Below are 25,115 nucleotides of genomic sequence, written 5' to 3' on the forward strand. Positions count from 1 at the left end.
TCACAGGACTTTCCATAAAGGGGGTTACTTCTCAGGCTCCTCAGTTTGGCCTGTGTGGGGGCGATGGGGAAAATGCCTTCTCTTTCTCAAGTCAACAATTTCAGTGGAACTAGTGAGTGGACAAGAAGTCACCCCAGCTTACAGGAAGGCGGCTGTTCTCTGCCAACCCCTTTCCCTTGGGCCCCAGCAATTCTCATCCTAACTGCAGCTCGGGACAGACAAAGTCTAACAGGCGCTTTTTCTGAAGTGAGAAAGTGTTTATTAACTGGTTTTGAAGTCTCTTCCTGCCTTTGGAAGGTCAAGCCACAGGTCTTAAAATTTCTTTCAGCCCAAGCTCAGTTTGGTGATAAAGCCACTTCACGTCACCGTTTCCAGTGGTCACAAACATGTGATTGCTTGGGTTCTGCTTCCTCACAGTGATCACAAACGGGATTGCTAGTTTTCTACTCTCTCCCTGAGCTTGAAGAAGTCATTTCCTGCGCCATCACTCAGCGCCACCTGCTGGCCGGCAGAATTCCCACAGGCCAGGTGCTGCGGTGACTCGGGCATTTTTAGAATATGCAGCCCCGCCCCCCGATCCCGCCTCTGCGCCTAGCACTTAAGTGTGCCAGGGCAGTCAGTGGGTAACCCTCAGCTGCAGTTTTGCACATCAGGAGGCTGAGTTTGTATGACTCCCCCAAGGTTAGTGCTGGAGACCACCTGTCATGCTCTGCTTCGGGGGCAACCCGCCAAGGGGCTGTTTGGCGGTCTGTGTTGTTCCTGTCCTGGGGCCTTCTTGACCTCAGGGCTCACCAAGGGAGAGTGAGGCCAGTCAACCCAGGTCTCCTTCAAACCTCTGCCTGCCAGGAGCCGGAGAAATTCTAGTGGGGCTGGAGGGAGGCTGGCAGCCAGGAGAGACTCTGGTACTTGACCCTGGCATAGAGCAGGTAGAAGAGAGATGACGAGCCACCATTATATCTCCCAGGGCAGGATGTCTGCCTTACACTTGCACTGAATTCCAATGAAGTGGTCGTTTGCAATAAGGTTCAGTGTATATGTGTGGCATGTGTGTTTATGAGGTATGTTATGTGCAAGGTATGTGTCTATGTGATGGCCATGCATGTGTGTGTAACCTCCTTTAAAAACAGGGAATGGGTTTCTTTCCTTGTCACCCCCAGGGCTCCCTAAGCTATGTGTACAGAGAAAGGGAAAGTTCACACCCACAGCCCTGCTCTGGCCCCTTTTGGGATTTCTGTCTTGTCGGCCCACATCCCATTAGGGTACATTGTGAGCTGCAAGGCTCTTGCTGGGCAGACCCCTGCCTATGAACAGAGGAGCTCAGTGGCTTAGGGCCCTCATCAATAGGCCTTTCCCTTCTGTGCATGGCAGAAACTTCCAGATCCACTCCCACCGCCTGCAAACATCCACCATTTTAGACCATGGCTGGGGACTTAACATTGTTTTTAAGCACGCCGCACGTTGGACATGCTGTTCGACAGTGTATTTGACAGTATACCTGTCCTATTTGGGGCTTCCCAGGTGGTGCTGGTGCTAAAGAACCCACCTTTCAGTGCAGGAGGTGTAAGAGACACAGGTTTGACCCCTGGATTGGGAAGATCCCCTAGAGGAGGAAATGGCAACCCACTCCAGTATTCTTGCCTGGGAAATCCCACTGAGAGAGAAGCCTGGCGGGCTATAGTCCATAGGGTCACAAAGAGTCGGACATGACTGAGTGACCGAGCACACCTATCATATTTTAATTACATCCATGCAACTCATCACAAAGCTCATTTAAATGTTTTATTAAAAATTACAGTTGAAAAAAAGTCCAGTGACAAAAGATTGCTCTTCTGAAATGAATGGAGAATACGACGCCCAGATTAACTGGTCAGCTGTGCTCCTTGGGAGGCTGGATGCCTGACAATCCAGCAGTCTGCCCCACATGTGAAAACCCAGGTGGGGTTCTGTAGTCATCGGTTGGGAGTAGATGTGAAGTCACCATCCAGTGGCAAAGGCAAGGCTGATACCAGCAATTGCAGGGAAAGAACAGGTTCAAACAAAAAGCATTTATTATTTTAACCACAGAATGAATTATGTTTCTTTTACAAAAACTTTTGGTCCCACTGAGGAACAAGGTGTTTCTGGCATCAGCAGACAATTGATGCCGGCCAGGGCAATGTGTCCATCATGCTGTCCTTTTGTTCCTGTTAAATGTGGACTGAAAGGTGAAGGCACATGGAGTGAGCCCAGATCAGGGTAAAGACGCGCTCAGAACCATCAGAAGGGCAGCATGCATGTGAAAGCCCAGCCCAGGCCAGATGCCCCAGAGGAAGCCCGAACCTTCCAAATTTTGCTCATTTACATCACAAATCCCTCTTCTACAAGGTTGCCTCTCCCTGTGTCCCCTCCTCTGTGACCCCAGGGGAAAGGAGAGTTATCCATAACACAGGACACAGTTTTCACTAGATAAGACATGGACATTGGCCACAGGGGGAATTCTACACTCAGGTCTCTCTCCACTGGGGGCGAAGCAGAGGACAGAGCAGGAGGGGGAAGCACTGGCTGCCTCCCAGGCTGGGTTTCTCTTGCCCACTAGCATTCTAGATGGTCTTCCTCCCCGGACTCCGGGGAGGGGTGAGGAGATGCTAGGCAGTGGACAATCCCACCAGAAAGAAGGAAAGAGCTCCGCACACTTACTACATGCACGTCCCTTATTCCTGTATGCATGTGGCCTCAGCTCAGACACACTTTAGGGCTGAAGAAGGACCCTGGGAGTCCAGCAGTGTGTATGGATGGCCTCTTTCTTAGATGCCATCCTCGCTTTATCCACATCTTCCTCTGATAACTCTACACAGCCTGACCATCTTTATAATTTCAGTGTGCTGTGCATTGAGTATCTGCTCAGCATACAGGGATCCTCTCTTTAACACAGTGAATAAACCACGAGGTGGCACGATTCCAAAAAGCATGGGCAGGTTCTGAAAGTTTCTTAACACAAGTTCCACCAGGGGAGTCATGTCTTTGCCTGGCTAAGCTGGGGTGCTGACTGCTGCCTTTCTCTGTTTCCAGCTCCCCTGTTAGGAAGTGGGGCCTCCTCCTCTGGCCATCAGCTGGATGTAGATGCAACTGATGATGAGATGGTCTGAGTTTATGTGTCTTGACAGACCTAAGAAGGATGGCCAATTAACACCTACCTTCAAGGGCTACAGCAAACCTGATATCAATGAGCTGATGCCCTACATATGATCAAACAATAGTCAGGATTAACAAGAAGTAGGGGACTAGAAAAGATTTCCTGGGTCTTGTAGCTTCAACTGAAAATCATACTCAATGAGGCTTACTTGTGGGCAGGGCAGGGTCTTTGGCTTTATTTTGAATTAATACTTGCTTCAGAAACTTATCTTTAGATGGCCTTGGCCAACAGGTTGTCCCTTACCATGAATACAGAGAAAGTCAGGGAATTCCAGCTGCGGAAGAGGAAGCTTGGCTAAGCAGACAGCAGCCCGCAGCACCCTGCTGTTTGTCCTTGGTCAGACCTGAGATGATGGGCACCTTCTCCTCTACTGGATCTTTACAAAAAACCTTCTTTATTAGTCTTCAGTCAAGTACAGCCTTCTGAGAGTCTGAAGGAGAGAGGCTTTTGCGGGGAGAGTAGGCCAAGCCAATTCATTCTAACAGGCCCTGTTTTCCACGTAGACCCAAACTTTCTGCCTCAGAACACACAGAGCAAAAGCAGATTTTCCCTGAACTGGGCTACAGGCTTAGAAATAGCACTGATGCAGCCTGATTTTTGTTTGTTTTTAAGCCTCAAAGCACTTTTATTGGGGAAAGTTTTTCAGTGGCAGGACTCAGTCTCAGGACCTGTCAGAGCCATGTTTTAGAGGCAGTCAAACCCCTTCTCCTCTCCTTTCCCTCCCTGGCAGGTGTCACAAGCCAAAGGCGTCCTCCAGAAATTGCAGCCAAGGTGGGCAAGAAGGCTCAGCACGCCGTGGTGATGCTTGGTGTTCAAATGCAACCCAGGAGCCTGAGAACTGGAAAATGAGAAAGGAATTTGCAAACAAATCCTGCAAACAACGTGCCACATGGACAAGAAACACACATGGATCCATAGGTTCCTTAGTCCTGCTGCCTGTCTGTCTGTCTTCCCACCGCTTCTCTGGGACGGGTTTACTTTGTGGAGGGTGTGTTCCAGGACAGGCTTTGGGGGAACAACAGTCATGGACACAGTCCACCTGAGCCGTCTCTCCCAGTGGGCAGAGGGAGATGAAGGCTCAAAATTAACGCACTAGAAAAGTCTTCCCGCAGCCGCTCATCTTCTGAAAGAAGGCGTGGGAGCCTTTAGTTAACCACGTCGTAGTAGTAATTGCGCAGCCGCAGTTCCACAGCTACGAATCCAGGCCTGTTCTCCACGCTGCAAAGGGAAGAGAGGTATTACTGTTTGTTATCAATGCTTGTGAAAAAGCGCTGATCACAGCTGGGGCCTTTGCAGGCCAAGTGCGAGTGGAGTGGAAGCGCCCTCTGCTGGCTTCCTCAGGAACCCGCAGTCACAGCACACCCCTTCTCTGGGCTCAGGTGACCAGAAGTCTCTGGGGAGCAGTGTCAGGCCCACCCTAGACCCACAGAACTAACCTGCATACAACAGAGTACCCAGGTGACTCCTGTCCACGTAAGGTGGGAAAGTTTTGTACTCAGAGTCAGGATCTTTAAACCCCACTTTCAGAGATGGTCTCTTTATGATCTAGCAAAACAGAATGCATCTGAAAATACTTAGTTGATCAGTGTGCTGTAGATATACATTTAACACTTAGCTCCTAATCTTTTTAAGACAAAAATGTGGGCACAATTTAAGGTTGTGCCCCAGTAGATGGCTCTAGATTTTCTGAAAACATGCTGCTATTACACACCGTAATGTGGCAAGGTCTTACTTTTGTCACTGTTAGCAGGTGAGGCAATGGTGTATGCAAACCATGGGTAAACGTTTTTAACAATCTGCAGCCTCTAAACAAACATTTATAGGCATCTCTGTTTCCTCTAACATGGGCATACTGAACAGGATCAGCTGAAAGCAAGTATTTCTTAAAACTCTGAGAATATGTCCTTGCTTGGAAGTTATTTTATTTTGCAAGATTTTTGGCAATATTGCAAGTGGGTAAAATTGCCTAGTAAGTGACACAGAACTTGAGGTTAAACTGCATACACTGTCCACATTCAACCTTTTTGACCAACAACAGCTGCAACTTCACTTGGTTCAGTCTAGATATGAGAGAATAGCCAGGCACCCCACATGGGGACCAAAAATCACTCACTCACTGTTGTAAGAGCAGTGGTTTCTACAGAACCAAAATGGGCTGTTCTAGCAAATGGCATCAAAATAAATGGTTGCACTCATGGTTTTCATTTGCACTTATGGTTTTCAAGAGCAAGCAATAAAGCTGCTTGAAGTATGTCATCTGTGGTCATGGTTAGAGACAAAAGCTTCCTCTGTCTCACTGTGGGAAGATGTGTCTCCAGCCACCAAGGTGTGTGCAGGAGTGGAAGTGATGGTCAAGCCTGGGATGCAGAACCACAAGTGGAAATGTGTCCACACAGAGGGAAACCATCCCTCCTGCTACTAAGTTTCTACAACTAAAGAGCACAACCTCATCATCTTTGCCAAACAGGGTGCTCTCCTCTCACCGAATGCACAAAAACTCCCTAAGAGTCTTACTGTGAGGGTTTCATCCACCTAATAGCCTGTACTGGGTGCCGTGCTTAGTTGCTTAGTCGTGTCTGACTCTGCAGCCCCATGGACCATAGCCCGCCAGGCTCCTCTGTCCATGGGATTCTCCAGTCAAGAATACTGGAGTGGATTGCTATTTCCTCCTCCAGGGGATCTTCCCGACTCAGGGATCAAACCCACATCTCCTGCATTGCAGGCGGATTCTTTACCGTCTGATCCACCAGGGAAGCCCATGAATACTGGAGTGGGTAGCCTATCCTTTCTCCAGGGATCCCCTGACACGCCAAGCGAACTAGTGTGGGGAAATAGGAATAAAGAATGACTCTCAGCAAAGATGCCTGGTCAGGTTTCCCATAGAATCTCTCCTTTACATTACGGGCCAGGCTGCTGCCAGGAGGCCAGGGAAACTCTGAGCTTCTGCAGAGGAGGGTGGCCAAGGGTCCTGTGTGCTTGCCGGTGTCCCGCCCACTTCTGTGTACCCGGTCTGGGGTGCTTTTGTTGCTCTGACCCTGGTGCCCAGCAGCCTCCTTCTCTTCTCATTTCCTGCACTCAAGTTCCTCAGCCTGCAGTTCTCAATTGGAACACCCCTTCCTAAAAGAGGCCAATATGGACTTGTCAATGGAAGTATAATCCCCACCCCTGGCAAATTCTGTGTGTGTGTGCCGTACTGTACTCGGTTGCTTAGTCGTGTCTGACTCTTTGCGACTATATGGTAGTAGGGTTCGACTACTACCAGTTGAAGTAGTGTCCAACTCTATGTGCCTGTAACCCTCCAGGTTCCTCTGTCAATGGAATTCTCCAGGCAAGAATATTGGAGTGGGTTGCTATTTCCTCCTCCAGGGGATCTTCCCCACCCAGGGGTGGAAATTCTCTACTCTCACTCAAAGCTCCCTGTGGTTTGCTCTGTAGCACCATCACAATATGTAATCATGTGTTTAAGTGCTTGGTTAATTTGTTTCCTGTTCGCCCAGCCCAGAATTGTTGACTTCCATGAGGAAAGTTGATCTTTCCCTTGGCTGACCCCAGGTCATTTTTAGATAATAAAGAGATTCTTAACTTCCATTCCCAGCTACAGTCATGGAAGATGCTTCCTGGGATGTTGCAGAATTCCAGGTTACATCTGAAAGCACTTAGAATATCCATCATCTTGGAGATGCTTCTGCAGCATCAGATGTCATACCTGAGAAGAAACCTGATCCTCAAAATATTAAATCTATTGGCAGATATATGAATTCCTCCTGATTACAGACCTGCATCTTTTCCAAGCTACAAGGGCTCTGCAGCACACTTTAGTGCCAGAGGGATGGAGACCCTGGCCCTGGGTTTCTCCACAATGCACATCCAGGCAGCCAAACCCAGGCAAGGTCAAAGGCCATGTCCCTGATTCTCAGGGGCAATGCGTTTCCCTGGCCAGCTGAGCTCCCCTGCACATCACGTGCCTACAATGTCACATGTGCTCTGCCTGGAAGGCCACTGGGGCAGACTCTAGGGCCACTGTTTCAAGTTCTGAGTCACTTTGGGGGAGTGCAACCTGAGCCAATCCATCCGTGATCATGCCTCAGGCTGAAAGGTGATCAGGAATTAGGACAGTATGACATCTCCCTGCTAAATACTTCCATCATCTTCTCTTACCAAACATGGCATGTATCCCCAGACCAGACACTTAAGAACATTTGTTTTTTATTTTGAACACCCCTTAACCCTGACTGATATCATCTACGTTTAAATTTTTATACCTGGAATTAGAGTAATTGTATACTCTTTGGACTAAAGAACAGAAGTGTATGGTCCAGGAAGCAAGACCTGTCCCCGATTGTTTGTTTGAAGGGAGCCGACCCCTGATTCATGAAAAGATAGCATTTATGGTCCTTATTAGTGCCTGGCAATTCCATCAGCCTCCGGAGGATTGGGCTAAATGGCAGGAAGGGCTAGGTACTCACTCATAGGTCCAGCACAGGGTCATCAGCTCGTACATCTCTCTCGGACACCCTGGTGGGCACCCCATCCTCTCTCCTTTCTCCAGCATAGCAGAAACTTCACTGCCTTTCATTCCCTAAACCAGGCAAAACCAAGCACAGCATTCAGCAAAACAAAACAAATAGAACCCATCCCTGAAAACAAACGAAAGAGTAGATGCTGTGTGACTTCAATTATATAAAGTACAAGAAACAGAAGCACCTAACCTATGATGCCAGGAATCAGGTGGGGTGACCCTTGGGGTAAGTCTTGTGCATGTAGGGGGAAAAGGGAGCTTCAGTTTCTGCTTTGAGGGGCTGGCTTTATGGGCATGTCCCAGTTATGAAATTCCATCAAGCTGTAGCCTAGGATTTGTGCACTTTTCTGTATATATATTTTGATGTGAAAAAAAAAATCTTAGAAAAGATTACTGAATTGCACATTTGCAAATGAGAGCAGCCATTATTTTTATTTCAACTCTAATGAATGTTGATTTGGGTACATGTTTAAGTAAAATTCGTATTTTAAGGCAGGATGAAAAAAATTAAATATAAAATCCTCTCTGTGTGTTTTGACCTCCTCTCTCCCTCCCTAGTGGGCAGTGTGTATCTGCAGTACACATTAACCAGAGCTCCTCAAAGACAGGAGGACCTGCTTGACCACAGAGATCTATTTTCTTTCTCTCTTCTGACACTGGCAATGTCACTTTTTTAAAAAATAGTGCTCTTTCTTGGCTCTGAGGGGGTCGTGGTGACTTGCTGCTCCCTCTGTACATGCTCGCCTGGACTGTGTATCCTTAGTGAACGAGTATGTCATTTTGATGTATAATCTTTTGTCTCAAAAGATCTTGTCTCTAAGACTGTGCCTTCGACTTTTAACAGGTGGAATAACTCTCAATGCCTTCTAAGAATTTGCTTCCTGGGTTATGAGCCTCAGTTTGACTCAGATAAAATTCCCTTTTTTCCTTTTGAACTTGATAGTTAACTGAATTTTTGTTGACATATGAATGCATATTTATGTGTATAATAGACAATGAAAAAAAACCACATATTGTCCAGATAGTTTCAAATATTTCTTTCAGTTTAGAATAAACTGAGATCACATTAGCTCTGCACTCTCAAAAGATACAGACTCAGGAAGGGTGACCAAATTTGATGTTTTTCAGGGTCCTGTAAAGATAATCTGGTGCTTATCTGTTCTGACAGCCTGATAATTAGGACACGAGGCACAAGTAACTCACCCGATATGGCTTCTGCCCGTAGGAAAACGCTTCCCACATCAACACTCCGAAGCTCCAAACATCACTCTTGCTGGAGAACTTGTAGTAGTTGATGCATTCCGGAGCGTACCACTTCACAGGCCACTTTCCGTGGGTCTGGGCCTGAAAACCAGGCAAATGGAGATGTTCCATCAAGAATAAAGTGATGGACACCGTGTCTGTTCACGGCAGCACTATTCACAACCGCCAAAGGCGTGAGCTCCCCGAGTGTCCATTGACAAGTAAACGGGTACACAACACGGGGTATATTGATATAGTGGATGCACATCTAAGAAGGAAGGGGGTTCTGACAGATGCCATAACATAGATGAACCATGCAGTTACCTTGTGTTATGCTCAGTGAAATAAGCTGGCCAAGTCACTAAAGGACTAATACATGATTCCACACAACTGAGACCTCTGGAGTCACAGAGACAGAAAGTAGAATAACTGTTGCCTGGGGCCAGAGGAGGGGGAGAGATGGAGAGCAGCTGTTACAATGGGTAGAGTTTCAGTTTGGGAAGATGAAAAGAATTCTGGAGACGAGTTGTGAGCAATGTGAATGAACACTACTGAACTGTACTCTTGAAATGGTTAAGATGGTAAAAGGGTAAAATTTATGTTATGTATGCTCGTGCTAAGCTGCTTCAGTTGTGTCCGAGTCTTTGCACCCCTCGGACTGTAACCTGCCAGGCTTCTCTGTCTGTGGGATTCTCCAGGCAAGAATACTGAAGTGGGTTGCCATTTCTTCCTCTAGACGTTATGTATATTTTACTGCAATTTTAAAAATCAATACAATCACGACTCACAAATGCCTGTGTATATATATATATATTCTGTCTGAATCTTAAAATATGATTAAATCTTAAAGTTTTAAGGTTTAAATATGTATTTTTAAGATTCGGACTGAAGTTTTTGTATCCTCGAAGTCTCTTTCTCTCACCTCTTTGGTTGCTCACAGCTTCTTGGAGTTTGGCATGACAATGCAGGAGTCAGGCCTGAGTATTACTTAATGGTTTTTGGGCTGTTTACAATATATTTAACTATTATTGTACATTTGTCCACAGTTTTAAGTCAGCCCTGATTATTTTGGGGGAGAAGATTTCCTAGTATCATTTAAAACAAAGTTGCAAACTTTCTAATTTAAAAAAGCAAGTGGTGGTAAAAAGATCAAAATTTTGCCCAGAAAAACCCTTTCGGAGGGACAGGAGGTTCAGTGTGACATGGATAAGTCTTACTACCTCCCCTGGAAGTCACTATAACCCTGGTGGCATCTCTTGGGGTGGACAGAGGGAGGCCAGCTGCCCTATGGTGGCCAGAGGGGGACAACTCAGGGATTTTAATCTGAGATCATAGATGCCAGCACACTTCTCTAAATGGCACATTGCTTATACTTCTGCCTCATTCATTTTATGCATTGTTTTTAGATTTTGATTTCAGATTTTTTTGAACAATCTAGTCATGTATGTTATTTGAAGTTTATTCTGAATTTTGATTACAAGATAAACCTTTGACAAATCCTAAATATGAGGGAAAGTGAATCTCTTTCCACCACAAACTCCAAGTCCTCATCAACAGAGACAGCACGTTTGATTATTTTCCTTGAGTCCTTCCAGAAAAATCTATATACAAGTATAAATAAGTAATACATGCTTTTTTTGAGAGGTAATCAAGCTACAGGCATATACTTCTTATACTTTTTAATTTTTCTACTTAGCCATGTGTCATAGATATATTTCTGTCAGCACTTGCAAAGGAAGTCACTTTTAGAAGAGTTAATTGCATGCTTTCCATAAATCTGCTATGACTCATCTAGCCAGCCTCCTGCTGAGAGGTCATTAAGTTTTTTCCTGATTTTCGCTCTTACACATCACGCTAGGGTGAACATTACTGACAGTGTGTATTTGCCCTGTGTATGGAGTACTTGTAAGGAGCTGCTGGATCAAAGGGCATCTGTATTTATGGTCCTGGTGCTGCACAAGTCCATGCTGCCATGCACAGTTCTCCAGGAGCCCAGCTAATTCGCTTCTGCCACTATCATCTCTCCTTAATCTTTCTTAACTTTTTAAAGTTTTTCATTTCACTTTGTTTTCTTAAAGAAATTCTTCATGTTCTCATTTTTTCACATGTGTTCAGTTTCTTTCGGCTGCTTCTCACATGGCTTTTTTTGGATACAGTGTGATGACTGAGACATGTATATACTGCAAAATATTTACAACAATAAAATTAGTTAACACATCCTTCACCTGACAAGATTACCATTTTTTTGTTGTTGTTGTTGAAATGGTGAGAACATTTAAGATCCACTTTATTAGTAACTTCGAAGTTTACAATGTAGTGGACTTCCCAGGTGGCTTAGTGGTAAAGAATCCAGCTGCCAATGCAGGAGACCCAGGTGATGTGGGTTCTATTCCTGGGTCAGGAAGATCCTCTGAAGGAAATGGCAACCCATTCCAGTGTGCTTGGCTAGAGAACCCCAGGGACAGAGGAGCCTGGTGGGCTACAGTCCATGGGGTCACAAAGAGTTGGACACAACTGAGTATGAGCACATACAATGTAGTACTCTTAACTCTAGGCTTGTAGGTTAGAGCTCCAGAATTTATTTTATAACTAGAAGTTTGTACCCTTTGACCAATATCTTCTCATTTCCCCCACCTCCCAGCTCCTGGCAACCACAATCTACTCTCTGTTTCTATGACTTTGGCATTTTTTAGATTCTACCATACAAGTGAGGTCTTACAGTATTTATCTTTCGCTGACTTTTTCCACTTAGCATAATGTCCTCAAGGTATGTCTGTGTGCTGTGCTGTGCTTGGTTGCTCAGTTGTGTCCAAGTCTTTGCGACCCCATGGACTTCAGCCAGGCTCCTCTGCCATGGGATTCTCCAGGCAAGAACACTGGAGTGGGTTGCCATGCCCTCCTCCAGGGGATCTTCCCAACCCAGGGATCGAACCCAGGTCTCCCTGGGTTCATTGCAGGTAGATTCTTTACCATCTGAGCCACCAGGGAAGTCCAAGAATACTGGACTGGGTAGCCTATCCCTTCTCCAGGGGATCTTCCCAACCCAGGAATTGAACCAGAGTCTCCTGCATTGCAGGTGGATTCTTTACCAGCTGAGCTACCAGGAAAGCCCCAAAGGTACATTGATGTTGTTTCAAATGGCAGGATTTCCTCCTATTTTATGGCTGGATATTTCCCATGTATTGTCTACAGTTTTAAGCCTACTCACACATACACACACATGCACACACTCACACACACATCACATTCTCTTTATCCATCATCTATTGATGGATATTAGATTGTTCCCATGTCTTGGCCGTTGTGAATAATGCCGTAATGAACATGAGAGTTAAGATATCTTTACCAGATAGTGATTTCATTGTCTTTGAATATATACTTGGAAGTGGGATTGCTGAATGATAACAGTAGTTCTATTCTTATTTTTTGAGGAAACTCTGCATTGCTTTCCATAGTGACTGTACAAATTTATATTCCTACCAATAGTGCACAAGGGTTCCTCTTTCTCCACATCCTCAATAACATTTTATATCTCTTATCTTTTTGGTGACAGCCATTTTAACAGGTATGAGGAGACATACGGTGGTTCTGATTTGCATTTCCCTGTTGCTTAGGGATGTTGAATACCCTTACACGTACTTGTTGGCTATTTGTATATCTTCTTTTGTTATAGAAATATAGGAAAAATAGAATCTTTCCATTCTGGTCCTTTGCCATTTAAAAACTGGATTATATGGGTTTTTTTGCTACTTAGCTGTATTGAGTTGTATGAGTTCCTTATATATTTCTGGTAATTACCAATTATCAGATAGATGGTTTTCAAATATTTTCTCCCATTCTCTAGGTTGACCTTTAATTCTGTTGATTGTTTCTTTTGCTATACAGAAAACTTTTTTGTTTGATATAGTCCTGCTTGTTGATTTCTGCTTTTGTTGCTTGTACTTTGGGTTTCATATCTAAAAAATCATTGCCAAGACCAGTGCTGAGGAGCTTTTTCCATATGTTTTCTTCTAGGAGTTTTATAGTTTCAAGTCTTACATTTAAATTTATTAATACACTTTGAGTTAATTTTTGTGAGTGTTATAGTCCAGGGGTCCACTTTCATTCTTTTGAATGTGAATATCCAATTTTTGAAGAGTATTTTTCCCCATTGGATATCCTTGACTCTCCATATCAAATATTACTTGACTATGTATGCATAGGCTTATGGGCTCTTGCTTCTGTTCCATCGGATTTCATGTTTGTTTTTATGTCAGTACCACACTGTTTTGTTTACTATAGTTTGGTAGTATAGTCTAAAGTCAGGAAGCATAATGCATCCAGCTTCATTATTTCAGAGGATTGCTTTGTCTATTCAGGGTCTTTGGGGTTCCATATGAATTTTAGGATTATTTCTTCTATTTTTGTGAAAAATGGAATTCTTGTAGGGATTTGTATTGAATCTGTAGATGGCTTTGTGTAGTATGGTAATTTTAACAATATTAACTCTTTTTATCCATGAACACAGGATATCTTTCCATTTATTTGTGTATTCTTCAATTTTTCATCAATGTCTTTTTTCAGTCAGTAGATCTTTTAACTTTCTTGGCTAAATTTATTCCTAAATATCTATTGTTATGATGCAATTGCAAATGAAAGTTTTTCCTTCATGTCTTTTTCAGATAGTTCACTGTTAGTGTATAGACGTGCAATTGATTTTTGTATGTTGATTTTGTGTTTTGCTATTTTACTGAATTTGTTTATTTGTTTTCACAGCTTTTTGATGCAGTCTTTGGGTTTTCTATATACAATGTGGGGGTTAAACAATGTGGAGGTTCAGGGTGCCAACACTTTATATACTCAAAAATCCATATATAACCTTACAGTTGGCTCTCCATCTTCATGGTTCTGCATCTATGGATTCAACCAATAATGAAATATGTAGTGCTATAGTACATACTTAGTGAAAGAAATCCGTGTGTAAGTGGATCTGCACAATCCAAATCTGTGTTGTTCAAGGGTCAACTGTATAAGATAATGTCATCTGTCAATAAAGACAACTTTATTCTACCTTTCAGGTATGGATGCCTTTTATTTCTTTTTTTTAACTTGAGGTAACTTTGATACATAAGCCTTTTCTCCCCCTAATTGCTCTTGCTAGGACTTCCAGTACTGTTTAATAAGCACTCATCTTATTCCTGATCTTAGATAAAAAGCTTTCAACCATTTTCCACTGAGTTTAACATCAGTTGTGGGCTTGCGTACATGCCCTTTATTGTGTTGAGGTATGTTCCTTTTACACCAAACTTTATGAGACTGTTTATCATGAAATGATGTGAATTCTGTCAAATGCCTTTTATGCATCTAATGAGATGACCATATGATTTTTATCTTTCTTTCTATTAATATGAGGTATCACATTTACTGATTTGCATATATTGAACTATCCTTGCATTCAAAAATAAATCCCACTGGACCATGATGTGTGATCTTTGTAACGTGTTGCTAAATTTAGTTTGCTAGTATTTTGTTGAGAATTTTTGCATCTAAGTTCATCAGGGATATTGGTCTATAGTTTTCTTTCCTTGTATCTGGCTTTGGTATCAGGATAACATTGGCCTTGTAAAATGAATTTGAGAATATTTTCTCCTCTTCCATTTTGGGCATTAATTCTTCTTGATATGTTTGATAGAATTCTCTTATGAATTCTGTTAGGTCCATTTGGTCTAAAGTATAGGTCAAGTCCAATGTTTCCTTAGTGATTTTCTGTTTGTATGACCTATCTATTGTTAAAAGTGGGGTATTGAAAGCCCCCACAATTATTATATTGTTATCTATTTCTCCCTTCATATATGTTAGAATTTGCTTAATATATTTAGGTTCTCCAATGTTGGGGCATGTATATTTACTATTATTATATCTTCTTTATGAATTGACCCCTTTGCCATTATAGGATGACTGACCTCCTTTGTCTCTGGCTAAGGTTTTTAGATTGAAGTCTATTTTGTATGATACAAACCTAGGTACATTTGCTACTTTTTGGTTTCCATTTGTAAGGGATATATTTTTCCATCTCTTCACTTGGAGATTTTGTGTATCCTTAAATTTGAAATGAGTCTCTTGTAGGCAGTATATTAGCTGGGTCTTTTTTTTTGGTCCTTTCAGTCACTCTATGGTTTTTGATTGACAAATTTAATCCATTTACAATTACAGTAATTATTCACGGGTAAAGATTTACTAATATCATGTTATTGTTTTCTGGATATTTTAGATTTCCTATGTTCACTTCTTCCTCTCTTGTTGTCTTCCTTTCTGATTTGATGATTTTCCATAGTGGTATACTTAGTCTCTTTTGCTCTATCCTTTATGCATCTACTGCAGGTTTTTTCCTTGTGGTTACCCTAAGGCTTACATAAAATATCTTACAAATATAAATCTATTTTAAGGTGATAACAACTTTAATTGTATCCAAATACTCTAACCCTTTCACTCTTCCCCATACATGCTATGTTTTTGATATCACAATTAAAGTCTTTTTATATCATATATCCATTAATAAATTATTGTACCCATAGCTATTTTTAATATTTTTGTCCTTTAGCCCTTATGCCAGCATTAAGTGATTAACATAACACCATATTACAGTAATGGGGAATGCTAAATTTGATTAGATACTTACCTTTATCAGTATGCTTTATATTTTCATATTTTTCATGTTACTAATTAGCATCCTTTTATTTTAGCTTGAAGAATTCAGAATTTCTTATAATATAGGTCTAGTGGTAATATACTCCCTCAGCTTTTTTTTTTGACTGAGAAAGTCTTTATCTCTTCATTTCTGAAGGACATAAAGTGTTCTTTGGGATATATAGTATTCTTGGTTGGCTTTTTTTTTTCTTTCAGTACATTGACTGTATCATTCTACTCTCTTATGGCTTATAGATGTGTGCTGAGAATTCTGTCGGTAGCCTTAGGGGGAGCTCCCTTGTAAGTGACAAGATTTTTTTATCTCTTGCTGCTTTTACAATTCTTTTTCTGATTTTTTGACAGTTTTATTATTGTGTGTCTTGGAGAAGATCTATTTCAACTGAATTTATCTGGGACCTATGAGCTTCATGAACTCGGATGCCCAAATCTCAGATTTGGGAAGTCTCAGTCATTATTTCTAAAAACAAGCTTTCTGCCCCTTTCATTCTCTCTTCTTGGACTTCAATAATACATAACTCATTTCGCTTTATGGTGCCCCATAAGTCCCATAGGCTTTCCTCATTCCTTTCTTTAAGACAATTTTTTGGTTGTGTTGAGCCTTTGTTGTGGTGTGCAAGCTTTCTCCAATTGCAGTGCATGGGCTATCAAGTTGTGGTGCATAGGCTTAGCTACCCTGAAGTATGTCTCTGACCAGGGATTGAACCCATGTTTCTGGTATTGGAAGGTGGATTCTTAACCACTGGACCACTGGGGAAATTCTGAGAGAATCAATTCCTTGGCAGGTTGATAAGAAGTGTGGGGTCCCTGAGGAGAGGAGGAAGGGGTCAGGGGCTCTTGAAGCAGAGACAGGGGTCTGGAATTCTTGAGGCTTTCCCTTTCCTGGTGAAGAGAACTCTTTCTAGCTGGGTTCTCGCCTGGCACTGAGTAGTACTGACCTGAAGGATGGGATGATGCAGGCAAAATGAAGTTATTGTTCTTTCCTTTTAGTGCAGTTATTCTCATGTTTTTCATTCTGCTGTGTTGCTAAAGCTTTTTAAGTGGACTCCAGAGTTCTCTCTGGAGCTCTGTGAGATGGTGAAGGACAGGAAAGCCTGGCGTGCTGTAGTCCATGGGGTTGCAAAGAGGCAGACATGACTGAGTGACTGAACAACAAGCTCTCAAAGCTGTTTCATTCATGGATAGCTATTTGACCATTGATCATTTCTGGAGGACAGAATCTGGATCTCCTACCCCACTGTCTTGTTCCTGATGCTTTGCCTTTTATTACTACACTATCTTCTACATTTTCTTTCCCTTCTTTACAGATTTTCAGAGATCTGCTTGTTCCCTTTTCAAAATATGCTGTTTAATATCTGTGGCAGTTGAAAAAATTGACCCTCATGTTCTTGGACATTCCTCCCTTCTGCCTTGAATATGGGTGATCTGGGGTTGCTCTGACCAATAGAATAAGTGGACAAGACTCCTAGCCAGTTCCTAGGCCCTGAAGTTAAGAGTGTGACAATCTCTACTTCCTGCCTCTTGAGTAACTTGGTCTCAGGACCCAGTTGCCATGCTGTGAGGAAGCCCAGGGGTACATGGAGAAGCCACATGTAGATAAGTTATTGTTAAATGGATACAGACCAGTGAAAGTCCCAGATCATGGCCCATGCCAAATCAGTCATTAATGGTGTGAGTGAGCAGAGTGGAAATAAATCCTCCTGACCTCTTGGAACCACCCTCATGACACTGTATGGAGCAGAGATGCACCATTTCCACCAAGCCCAGCCCACACTGCAGAACTGTGAGTAAATAAATGCTTGGTGTTGTTTTAATGCAACAAGTTTTGGGACTTTTTGTTATCTAAACTTCTCTGTCTCCTCTTTAAGCCCTTGCTTTAGATAGTCTGTATTTTCTTCTTCCTACTTATCATCATGAAGTGCATGTTCCAAAGTGTCTCTAACTTTAAAATCTATTTTTTTCTGGTGTGTATGTGTGGTTATTATTTGAAGGTTATTGTTTCCTTTGCTCCATCTCCTAGCAGTCCCATCAAAGGGATCATTTGATGCTTTACACATTCTGTCTCATTTCTGAAGTGGCTTCTCTGGGGCCAGCTTGTCTATGAAGAATGGAGTGAGGAGCTGTGATGGGAGCTCTGCTTCTGCTTCTCAGCCTTTGTGCTGACCCTTCACTGACTAAGGTCTGCTATCCATCACCAGCTGCCATACCTGCTGCTGTCTCTCAGAGAAAGCATGGGTGGGTGTATGTGGTCACTTAGGTGTCTTCTCCAGCCACTTTGTGGTGTGGCACTCAGGGAAACTCCACAGCTCTCATCCTGCCATTCACTAGTTAGATCATCAGGGTATGTCATCTATTCCTGAGACTTCTGGACATTCCCAGGGTCATGAAGAGTTGAGAATGTGTTCTTGACACCCTTTTCTACTATCTGGTCTCTGTTACATTTTCCAATTGGCCAGGGTAGACTCTACATACACTCTGTGACTGAGTTCATATGAGGATGGGGCTTTTTTTACTTTTTTCCCTTCTTTTACTTGCTATTAGTTCATTTGAGGATTCATAGAGGAGCTTTGAAAAATCCTACTAGAGTCAACCTGTCCAATACATATTTTCCAAAGTAATTTAACAAATGAATTCTATTCTTGTTTTTTCCAGCTGAATCATCATTAATACCTTGATTCCCCATTATTCTAAGGAACATAGTTTGGAACATACTATTCTGAGTAAATCTCAAGTTGTGACATATTAGACTATTTCCATCTTTTTAACAATAGAATCAAAGCTTAAGAAGAACATTTCTTACACAGTTATTTTTCTATGGGGAAATTGCTTCTGGAAATCTTACCAAAATAAAGAACCATATATTTGCATTTCAGATTTTTACTACCAGCTGCTCTCAGTGGTGGGTAAGTTGTTCATACCTTGTAGTAGTTTTCATCAGCACGAAGTGCTTTGGAAAGTCCAAAATCACTGATCTTGGCATAATGTTGAGTAACCAGCAAGACATTCCTTGCAGCCAGATCTCTGTGCACAAAATTGCATTCTTCCAAATATTTCATTCCCATAGACACCTGATGAACCAGCTCTATGATGTTTTTATCCTTGACATGCCTGAAAGTCACACATATGTCATTAATGATAGTGAACAGGAGTCCATTTCAGAACAACCAACCATGCTTCTCGTACAGAGAGAATATGAACCAACTTATTTCCTATTCTTCTAGAGCAAGAGTCACAAGTGGTGGTGACTGGTATTCAGCTGCTAGAATTTTCAACATGTGCTTTGAATTACATGAAAAGCAGTATAACAGGGTGGTCAGACCTGGCTCATGGAGAACCAGGGTTCAGTTAGAACCCTCTTTCCAATATTGAAATGTAAGAACAGCAACCTTGAAGTACAAACATAGGTGCAAATGGGATAAAGTAATCAGTGGCTATTGTTATGACTTATTCCTCATGACTCTCTATCTCAACCATGGCTGGAGATGAGCATAGCATGATTACTCCATTGATGGTTGCAATGAATTAACAGCAATGGGTATTTTCAAAAATAATTACTTATGGGAATGCAGTAGTGAGCCAGATATGTAAAATATCACTGATTTCCCATATAAAATGTTTATTTAATTGTTTCTTTTAAAAGAGCACATTCTTTCTGCCTGGTAAGGGGAGAATGCTTGCCAAGATAGTCTAGGGCTGACTCTATCACCAGGCCAGTATGACATGAGCAAAGGAGACCACATTGTTGAATTAGAGTTTTTCTTTATACATTAAGAGCTAAAGAACACTTAATCCAAAGACTACAGCTCTCAAACCTCCCCACTCAAGGTCCCTGATTGTGGGCCAACTCTGGGAAGGCACTAGAGGAGACAAGGGTTCTGGAAGAAATCAGGCTATGATGTGCATTGGGTAGACAGGCCCTGCCCCTCACATATGAGCTGCTGAGGCACCTAAGGATACCTGTTCTGTTGTAAATATTTGTTGAGTGGACCAAGTTCTGCCATCTCCATGACCAGCATCCAGGACTCAGCTTCACATATCCCTATCATGCGCACAATGTAAGGGTTGTCAAGCTGCTGCATGACATTCGCTTCTGCTAATAACTCATCCTTAAGAGCAGGGTCATTGGCCTCATTTTTCAGGATTTTCACAGCCACTGTTTTCACAACTCTGCAAAAGAAATCAGAACACATAAGACACTTTTCAAAGTGGCTCACGTATAATTATCTTCCATGAAGCATAATTCCTGTGCTGGAAATGATGATATGGAAATACCTGCCACAGAGTGGAAATGTGTCTGTTGTACATGGCTAATTCTTCAATCATGTTCTCTCATTTTGTAGACAGGGAGTAATACCTAATTAGCTGAAAATAATGGGAGAGTGCCGAAGAATATCCCAACCAACCAGAAAGCTGACACACTGTAGAATATTTAAATAACTTTTAAATAAACTTTAAAAACTATGACATGCATGGATTCCAGTAACATCTTGAGATTTATCACATTATTATGTATAATGTATGTAATTGCAACATGCCTTTAATATGTGTTACAATGAATTTCCAGATGCAGAATTAAAAAGCATGCACTGTTGAAGCTTATAATTTACAAAACACTTCTAAAAACTGAGTTTTGTTCATTTCAAGCATGCTTCAAAATGTTTGAAAAAAACTAATTGTTTTCCATTTTTGAATAAAAGCATCATCTAAGTCATGTTTAAAGTCTTGAAAATATCCTGACATAGTGGGGCTTAAATAAATAAATAGCACTTAACTATGTACAGTTTGAAAAACTGCATCTTTTCATGATACAGTTTCCACAAATGCAGGAAGTATAACTCTTTTGTTGAACTTCAAAAGTAGAAAATAAAAACAGAAGTATCAAATAAAATAGGTTAAAAATATAATAACAGAGTAAGTCTGACATACATTTGGAAAAGAACATATAGCTGCAGTGTAGAACTCAAGAGTATTTACACATTACACACAAGATGCAGTTCCTACACAGATGGAAGTATAGAACTTATCCAGTACCCAAGAAGCCTCTGCATCCTCCTCCTGAGATCAAGGAAATATAATCTTATGCCATCTCTAGATAGCTTCTTGTTTTACCTTTCACATTTCAGTCTACCATCCATCTGGAATTAGTTTCACGTATGGTGGGAGGTAAGGGTCAAAATTAACAAGCATAAACCTCTTGATTCTTCCAATGTTTAAGGAAGAAAGAACATCCACAAACTTTTCCAGAAACAAAAAGAGGAAGGGAACTTCCCAACTCATTTTATGAGGTTATCATTAGCCTGATGCCAAAACCGACAAAAAAATTACAGGAAAATAATTTACTGATATCTCCCATGAATGTAGATGCAAAAATGCAAAGGGAAATATTAGAAAATTTAATTTAGTGCTTTATGAGAAGGATATAATGAATATATAATTCATAAGATCAACCCTGGGATTTCTTTGGAAGGAATGATGCTAAAGCTGAAACTCCAGTACTTTGGCCACCTCATGCGAAGTGTTGACTCATTGGAAAAGACTCTGATGCTGGGAGGGATTGGGGGCAGGAGGAGAAGGGGACAACAGAGGATGAGATAGCTGGATGGCATATCACTGACTCGATGGACGTGAGTCTGAGTGAAGTCCGGGAGTTGGTGATGGACAGGGAGGCCTGGCGTGCTGCGATTCATGGGGTCGCAAAGAGTCGGACATGACTCAGCGACTGATCTAATCTGATCTGATCTGATCCAGGAATGCAAGTTGGGTGAAACATCTGAAAATCAATCAGTGTAATTCATCCATAAACACAACAAAGGAGAAAAAGACTATCAGCAGAGGAGAAAAAATAAACCAAAAATGTAACACACATTTACAATTAAAAACAAATCTCTCAGAAAAGTAGAAATAAAAGGAAACTTCCATAATCTGATAAAGAGCAGCTACGAACCTACTGGTGAAATATTGAAAGTTTTCCCCCTGAAATCAGGAATGAGGAATGTGACCACTGGCACTTTTATTTAACATTGAACCACAGTTTCTAGTTAATACAATAAGGCAAGGAAGAAGTGTAGAAGTATGAGAATTGGACGGGATGAAATCAAACTCTTGTTATTTATAGATGATATATTTCTGGGTCAAACAATACACAAATAAACTACTGGAAATAATGAGTGAAAAATAATAGAAGACTTAAAGAAAAGTTGTTGGACATCAGGGAAACAGACAAAATCATATTTGTGCATTCAAGCAAGGCCAAGGAATAGCAAGTAAAAATTTTAAAATTATACCACATATAAAACCAAAAATACTAAATACCTATGAATGAATCCAGCAACTAAGCTGTGCAAGACTTCTACACAAAAAACTAAATAATTTTGCTCAGAGAAATGAAAGACCCAAGTAGATGGAAAGATGAGTCATGCTTGTTGATATGAAGACTCAGTACTGTAAAGACATCATTTTGCCCCCAGTTAACCTATATGGCCTTTCCTCTCCCCACATCTCTAGTTGAAATTATGTATCTATGGTCATGTCCATGTCAATCTGTATATTTAATTAAGCAAGGAATTGAGTATCACAAACAAGTTGAGAAAATTCATACCTTAATACAGGATAATTTGTATTCATTTTATAAAATAATGGACATATATTAATTTATTTAAAAGTAAGCATAGCAGTCATATATCTATATATATATGACTTTATATATCTGTCATATGTCATATATATATATATACACACACACACAGACTTGGACATAACTCAGTGACTGAACAACAACATATATATATACATATATAAACACATATGGTGAAAGGCGTATGATTAAAAGCATGTTTCTGTGCCTACTCTTGCTTGTATTTTTGACCCTTTTATCTGCTCAAGAAAAAAACTGTATACAAATTCCTTAAATTTAAAATAGCATCAAACAACCAAACCCAATTATATTCATATCAGTAACTTCCTAGCTTGGACATAGATTTTCAGAGGATTTGTTTCAAAGGACTTTAGAAACCAATTTTACTGAAAATTCCATGACAGATGCCTTCTAAGCACCAAATAAAGTACAAAGAGATTTTTAGTAATCTAGCAATTTTAATTGTTATATACTACATACTAGGGTTTCCAAGGTGGTGTTAGTGGTAAAGAACCCTCCTACCAATGCAGGAGACATAAGAGGCATGGGTTCAATCCTTAGGTTGGGAAGAGCCTCAGGAGAAGGAAATGGCAACCCACTCCGGGATTCTTGCCTGAAGAATCCAATGAACAGGGAAGTCTGGCGGGCTACAGTCCATAGGGTTGCAAAGAGTCGGACCCGACTGGAGCACCTTAATACCCACATGCACACACATAATACATACTGTTCTTTGAAATTATAGACTAGAGCAAATAAATAATTATACTAATGATACTTGGCATCAAGAATTTTCTGGCTAAGAGAAATGAGACAGAATTTTTAAAAATCAAAGAAAGTAAGTGAAAACACTGTTATCAATGAATGATTGCATCTTAAATAATACATATGTGCATGCATGTGCATATAGAGACCTGAAAATTATAGACACTCAGGTTTGTTAACGGTTGCAGTGTTTGAGTGGTAAAATATGATGTTTTTATTTTCTTATGTTTTCATTGACTCTATTTCTTAATTTGCGATAAAGGACACACAATACATCTAAACTATTACATACACAGTTAATATATATAATGGATGCTTTCACTGTAATTGTACCAGAAATGAACAAAAATTATACAGTCAATCACAAAGGATTTAGCCATGCCACATTACATTTTGTGTCTGGGATTAAAAGAACATGATACATGTATATATGGTAGTTTCTAGAATGTAAGCTCACGTGAGAATAAGTGCAGGGAAATGGTGCAAACTTTTGACTTACTTTTTCATCTGGTAATAGCCCTTCTTCACAGTCCCAAAGTTCCCAGAGCCCAGTTCCTTGTCCTCCAGGGTCAGCAGCTTCCGGTCCAGGTAGACCTCCTTGGGCCGGATCTCCTCGGGGTCTGCATAGGGGCTTTCGTAGACCTCAGTGTCCATGGGCAAGGCTTCTCTCTGAGCTTCTGAAAAGGAGTTAAGAAGCTTGCAGCCTGTGAACTTGATCCCGTGTGAAATTGCCGTGTCCCCTGCTCTTGCCTCCTGGGGTCATGCCTTGCCTTTCATGACCTTGTCCCCTGCTCTTGCCTCCTGGGGTCATGCCTTGCCTTTCATGACCTTGTCCCCTGCTCTTGCCTCCTGGGGTCATGCCTTGCCTTTCATGACCTTGGTTATCTTGGGCATTTATAGCGCCTGTGAGCACAGCCTTTCCCAGTGATGGCAAGGTAGGAAAAAGGCCCTCATCTTTGTTGTTCTTGACCCCTGTTCTTGCACTAAAGTACATCAAGAAAGAGTTTTCCTGTCAGCAGCAGAGACAGATGTGCTCAGCCATGTCCAAATCTTTGGGGTCCCATGGATTGTAGTCTGCCAGGCTCCTCTGGAATTTTCCAGGCAAGCATACTGGAGTGGGTTGCCACCCCCTACTTCAGAGGATCCTCCCAACCCAGGGGCTGAGCCTGTATCTCTTGCCTCGCCTGCACTGGCAGGTGGATTCTTTACCATTAGCACTCCTAATGGACTGTGGTGCCTTTAAACTCCGTCTGAAAATCCTGGCCCTCCTTCACTGAGAGGCGGGTTCTACGTCACCTCCCCTCCGTGGCTTCTGTAATCATGTCCACCAATAGAGTACATCAGTAGTGATGCTTGTGATATACTCAGGCCAGGTCCTAAAGGCCATGCACCTTCTGTCTGGGTTGCTGGGACTCTTGAGGCTTCAGACTTCATGCAGTTGTTTAACTGCCCTGGCTCCTTCTATGCTGTGAGAATGCCCTAGCCAGTCCAGGTGGAGAGACCAGATGAAGAGTCTCTGAGGCTCCATATCCTGGAGATGAAAGATGCTGGCTGGCCTCCAGTGCCTTGGTTCTAGTCCCACCACGGTCTCCACTCCTGCTAGCCCAGCTCCACCCGCTATCTGCCTGTAAGAGGCCCCATGCTGCCATGGCCCCGTTCAGCCTTGCCCAGATTCCTGATCTGCATGAGATAATTAAATAACTGTTGCTGATTTAAGCTACTAACTTTGGGGTTGATTTTTTGTAGCATTAAATAGATCAGGTTTACCAACTAAAACAAAAACCTGGGGCCACCTAGAAAACCTAAGAAGCTGGTCCAGAGGCCCCATTTCTGACCAGTCTAGTAGAGGCCTCGTGAGTTTGAAGGGGTGCTTCCTCTCCTGCCCTCACAGAATCACTGCAGTTCCCTGAACATGTCTAGAATCCCAAAACTTAGACGTTTCTTCAGTTTTTACCAGCTACCCATTGCTGGACCTCCATCTGAATTTACTCCTGGACACAGACATCTTTCCAAGAACAGATCTTAGAAATGGAAACTTTAAGTAGCGTCAGTTATTACTGGAAAAGGTGAAATATTCTGAAGCAGGGGGTTTGAAGGATATT

The 25,115-nt window shown here is 41.8% G+C and overlaps 1 protein-coding gene across 5 annotated transcripts in view; it reads right to left on the reverse strand.

The window, feature by feature from the left end:
• Window positions 1–1,765: 1,765 nt before the first annotated feature.
• The window catches only part of SYK (spleen associated tyrosine kinase), a 108,007-nt gene continuing 84,657 nt past the window's right edge, over window positions 1,766–25,115 (reverse strand). For all 5 annotated transcript variants that reach the window (XM_061426289.1, XM_061426293.1, XM_061426292.1 and 2 more), the window contains 6 exons: window positions 23,513–23,690; window positions 19,575–19,784; window positions 18,536–18,725; window positions 8,895–9,035; window positions 7,639–7,751; window positions 1,766–4,390 (listed from right to left, as the gene is read on the reverse strand). In XM_061426289.1, coding sequence (XP_061282273.1) covers window positions 4,318–4,390; window positions 7,639–7,751; window positions 8,895–9,035; window positions 18,536–18,725; window positions 19,575–19,784; window positions 23,513–23,690 — 905 coding nt within the window. In that variant the 3' untranslated portion in view covers window positions 1,766–4,317. The remainder of the gene's footprint in view (window positions 4,391–7,638; window positions 7,752–8,894; window positions 9,036–18,535; window positions 18,726–19,574; window positions 19,785–23,512; window positions 23,691–25,115) is intronic.

This window comes from Bos javanicus, chromosome 8 (genome assembly GCF_032452875.1).
Source record: "Bos javanicus breed banteng chromosome 8, ARS-OSU_banteng_1.0, whole genome shotgun sequence".
Lineage (NCBI taxonomy): Eukaryota > Metazoa > Chordata > Mammalia > Artiodactyla > Bovidae > Bos > Bos javanicus.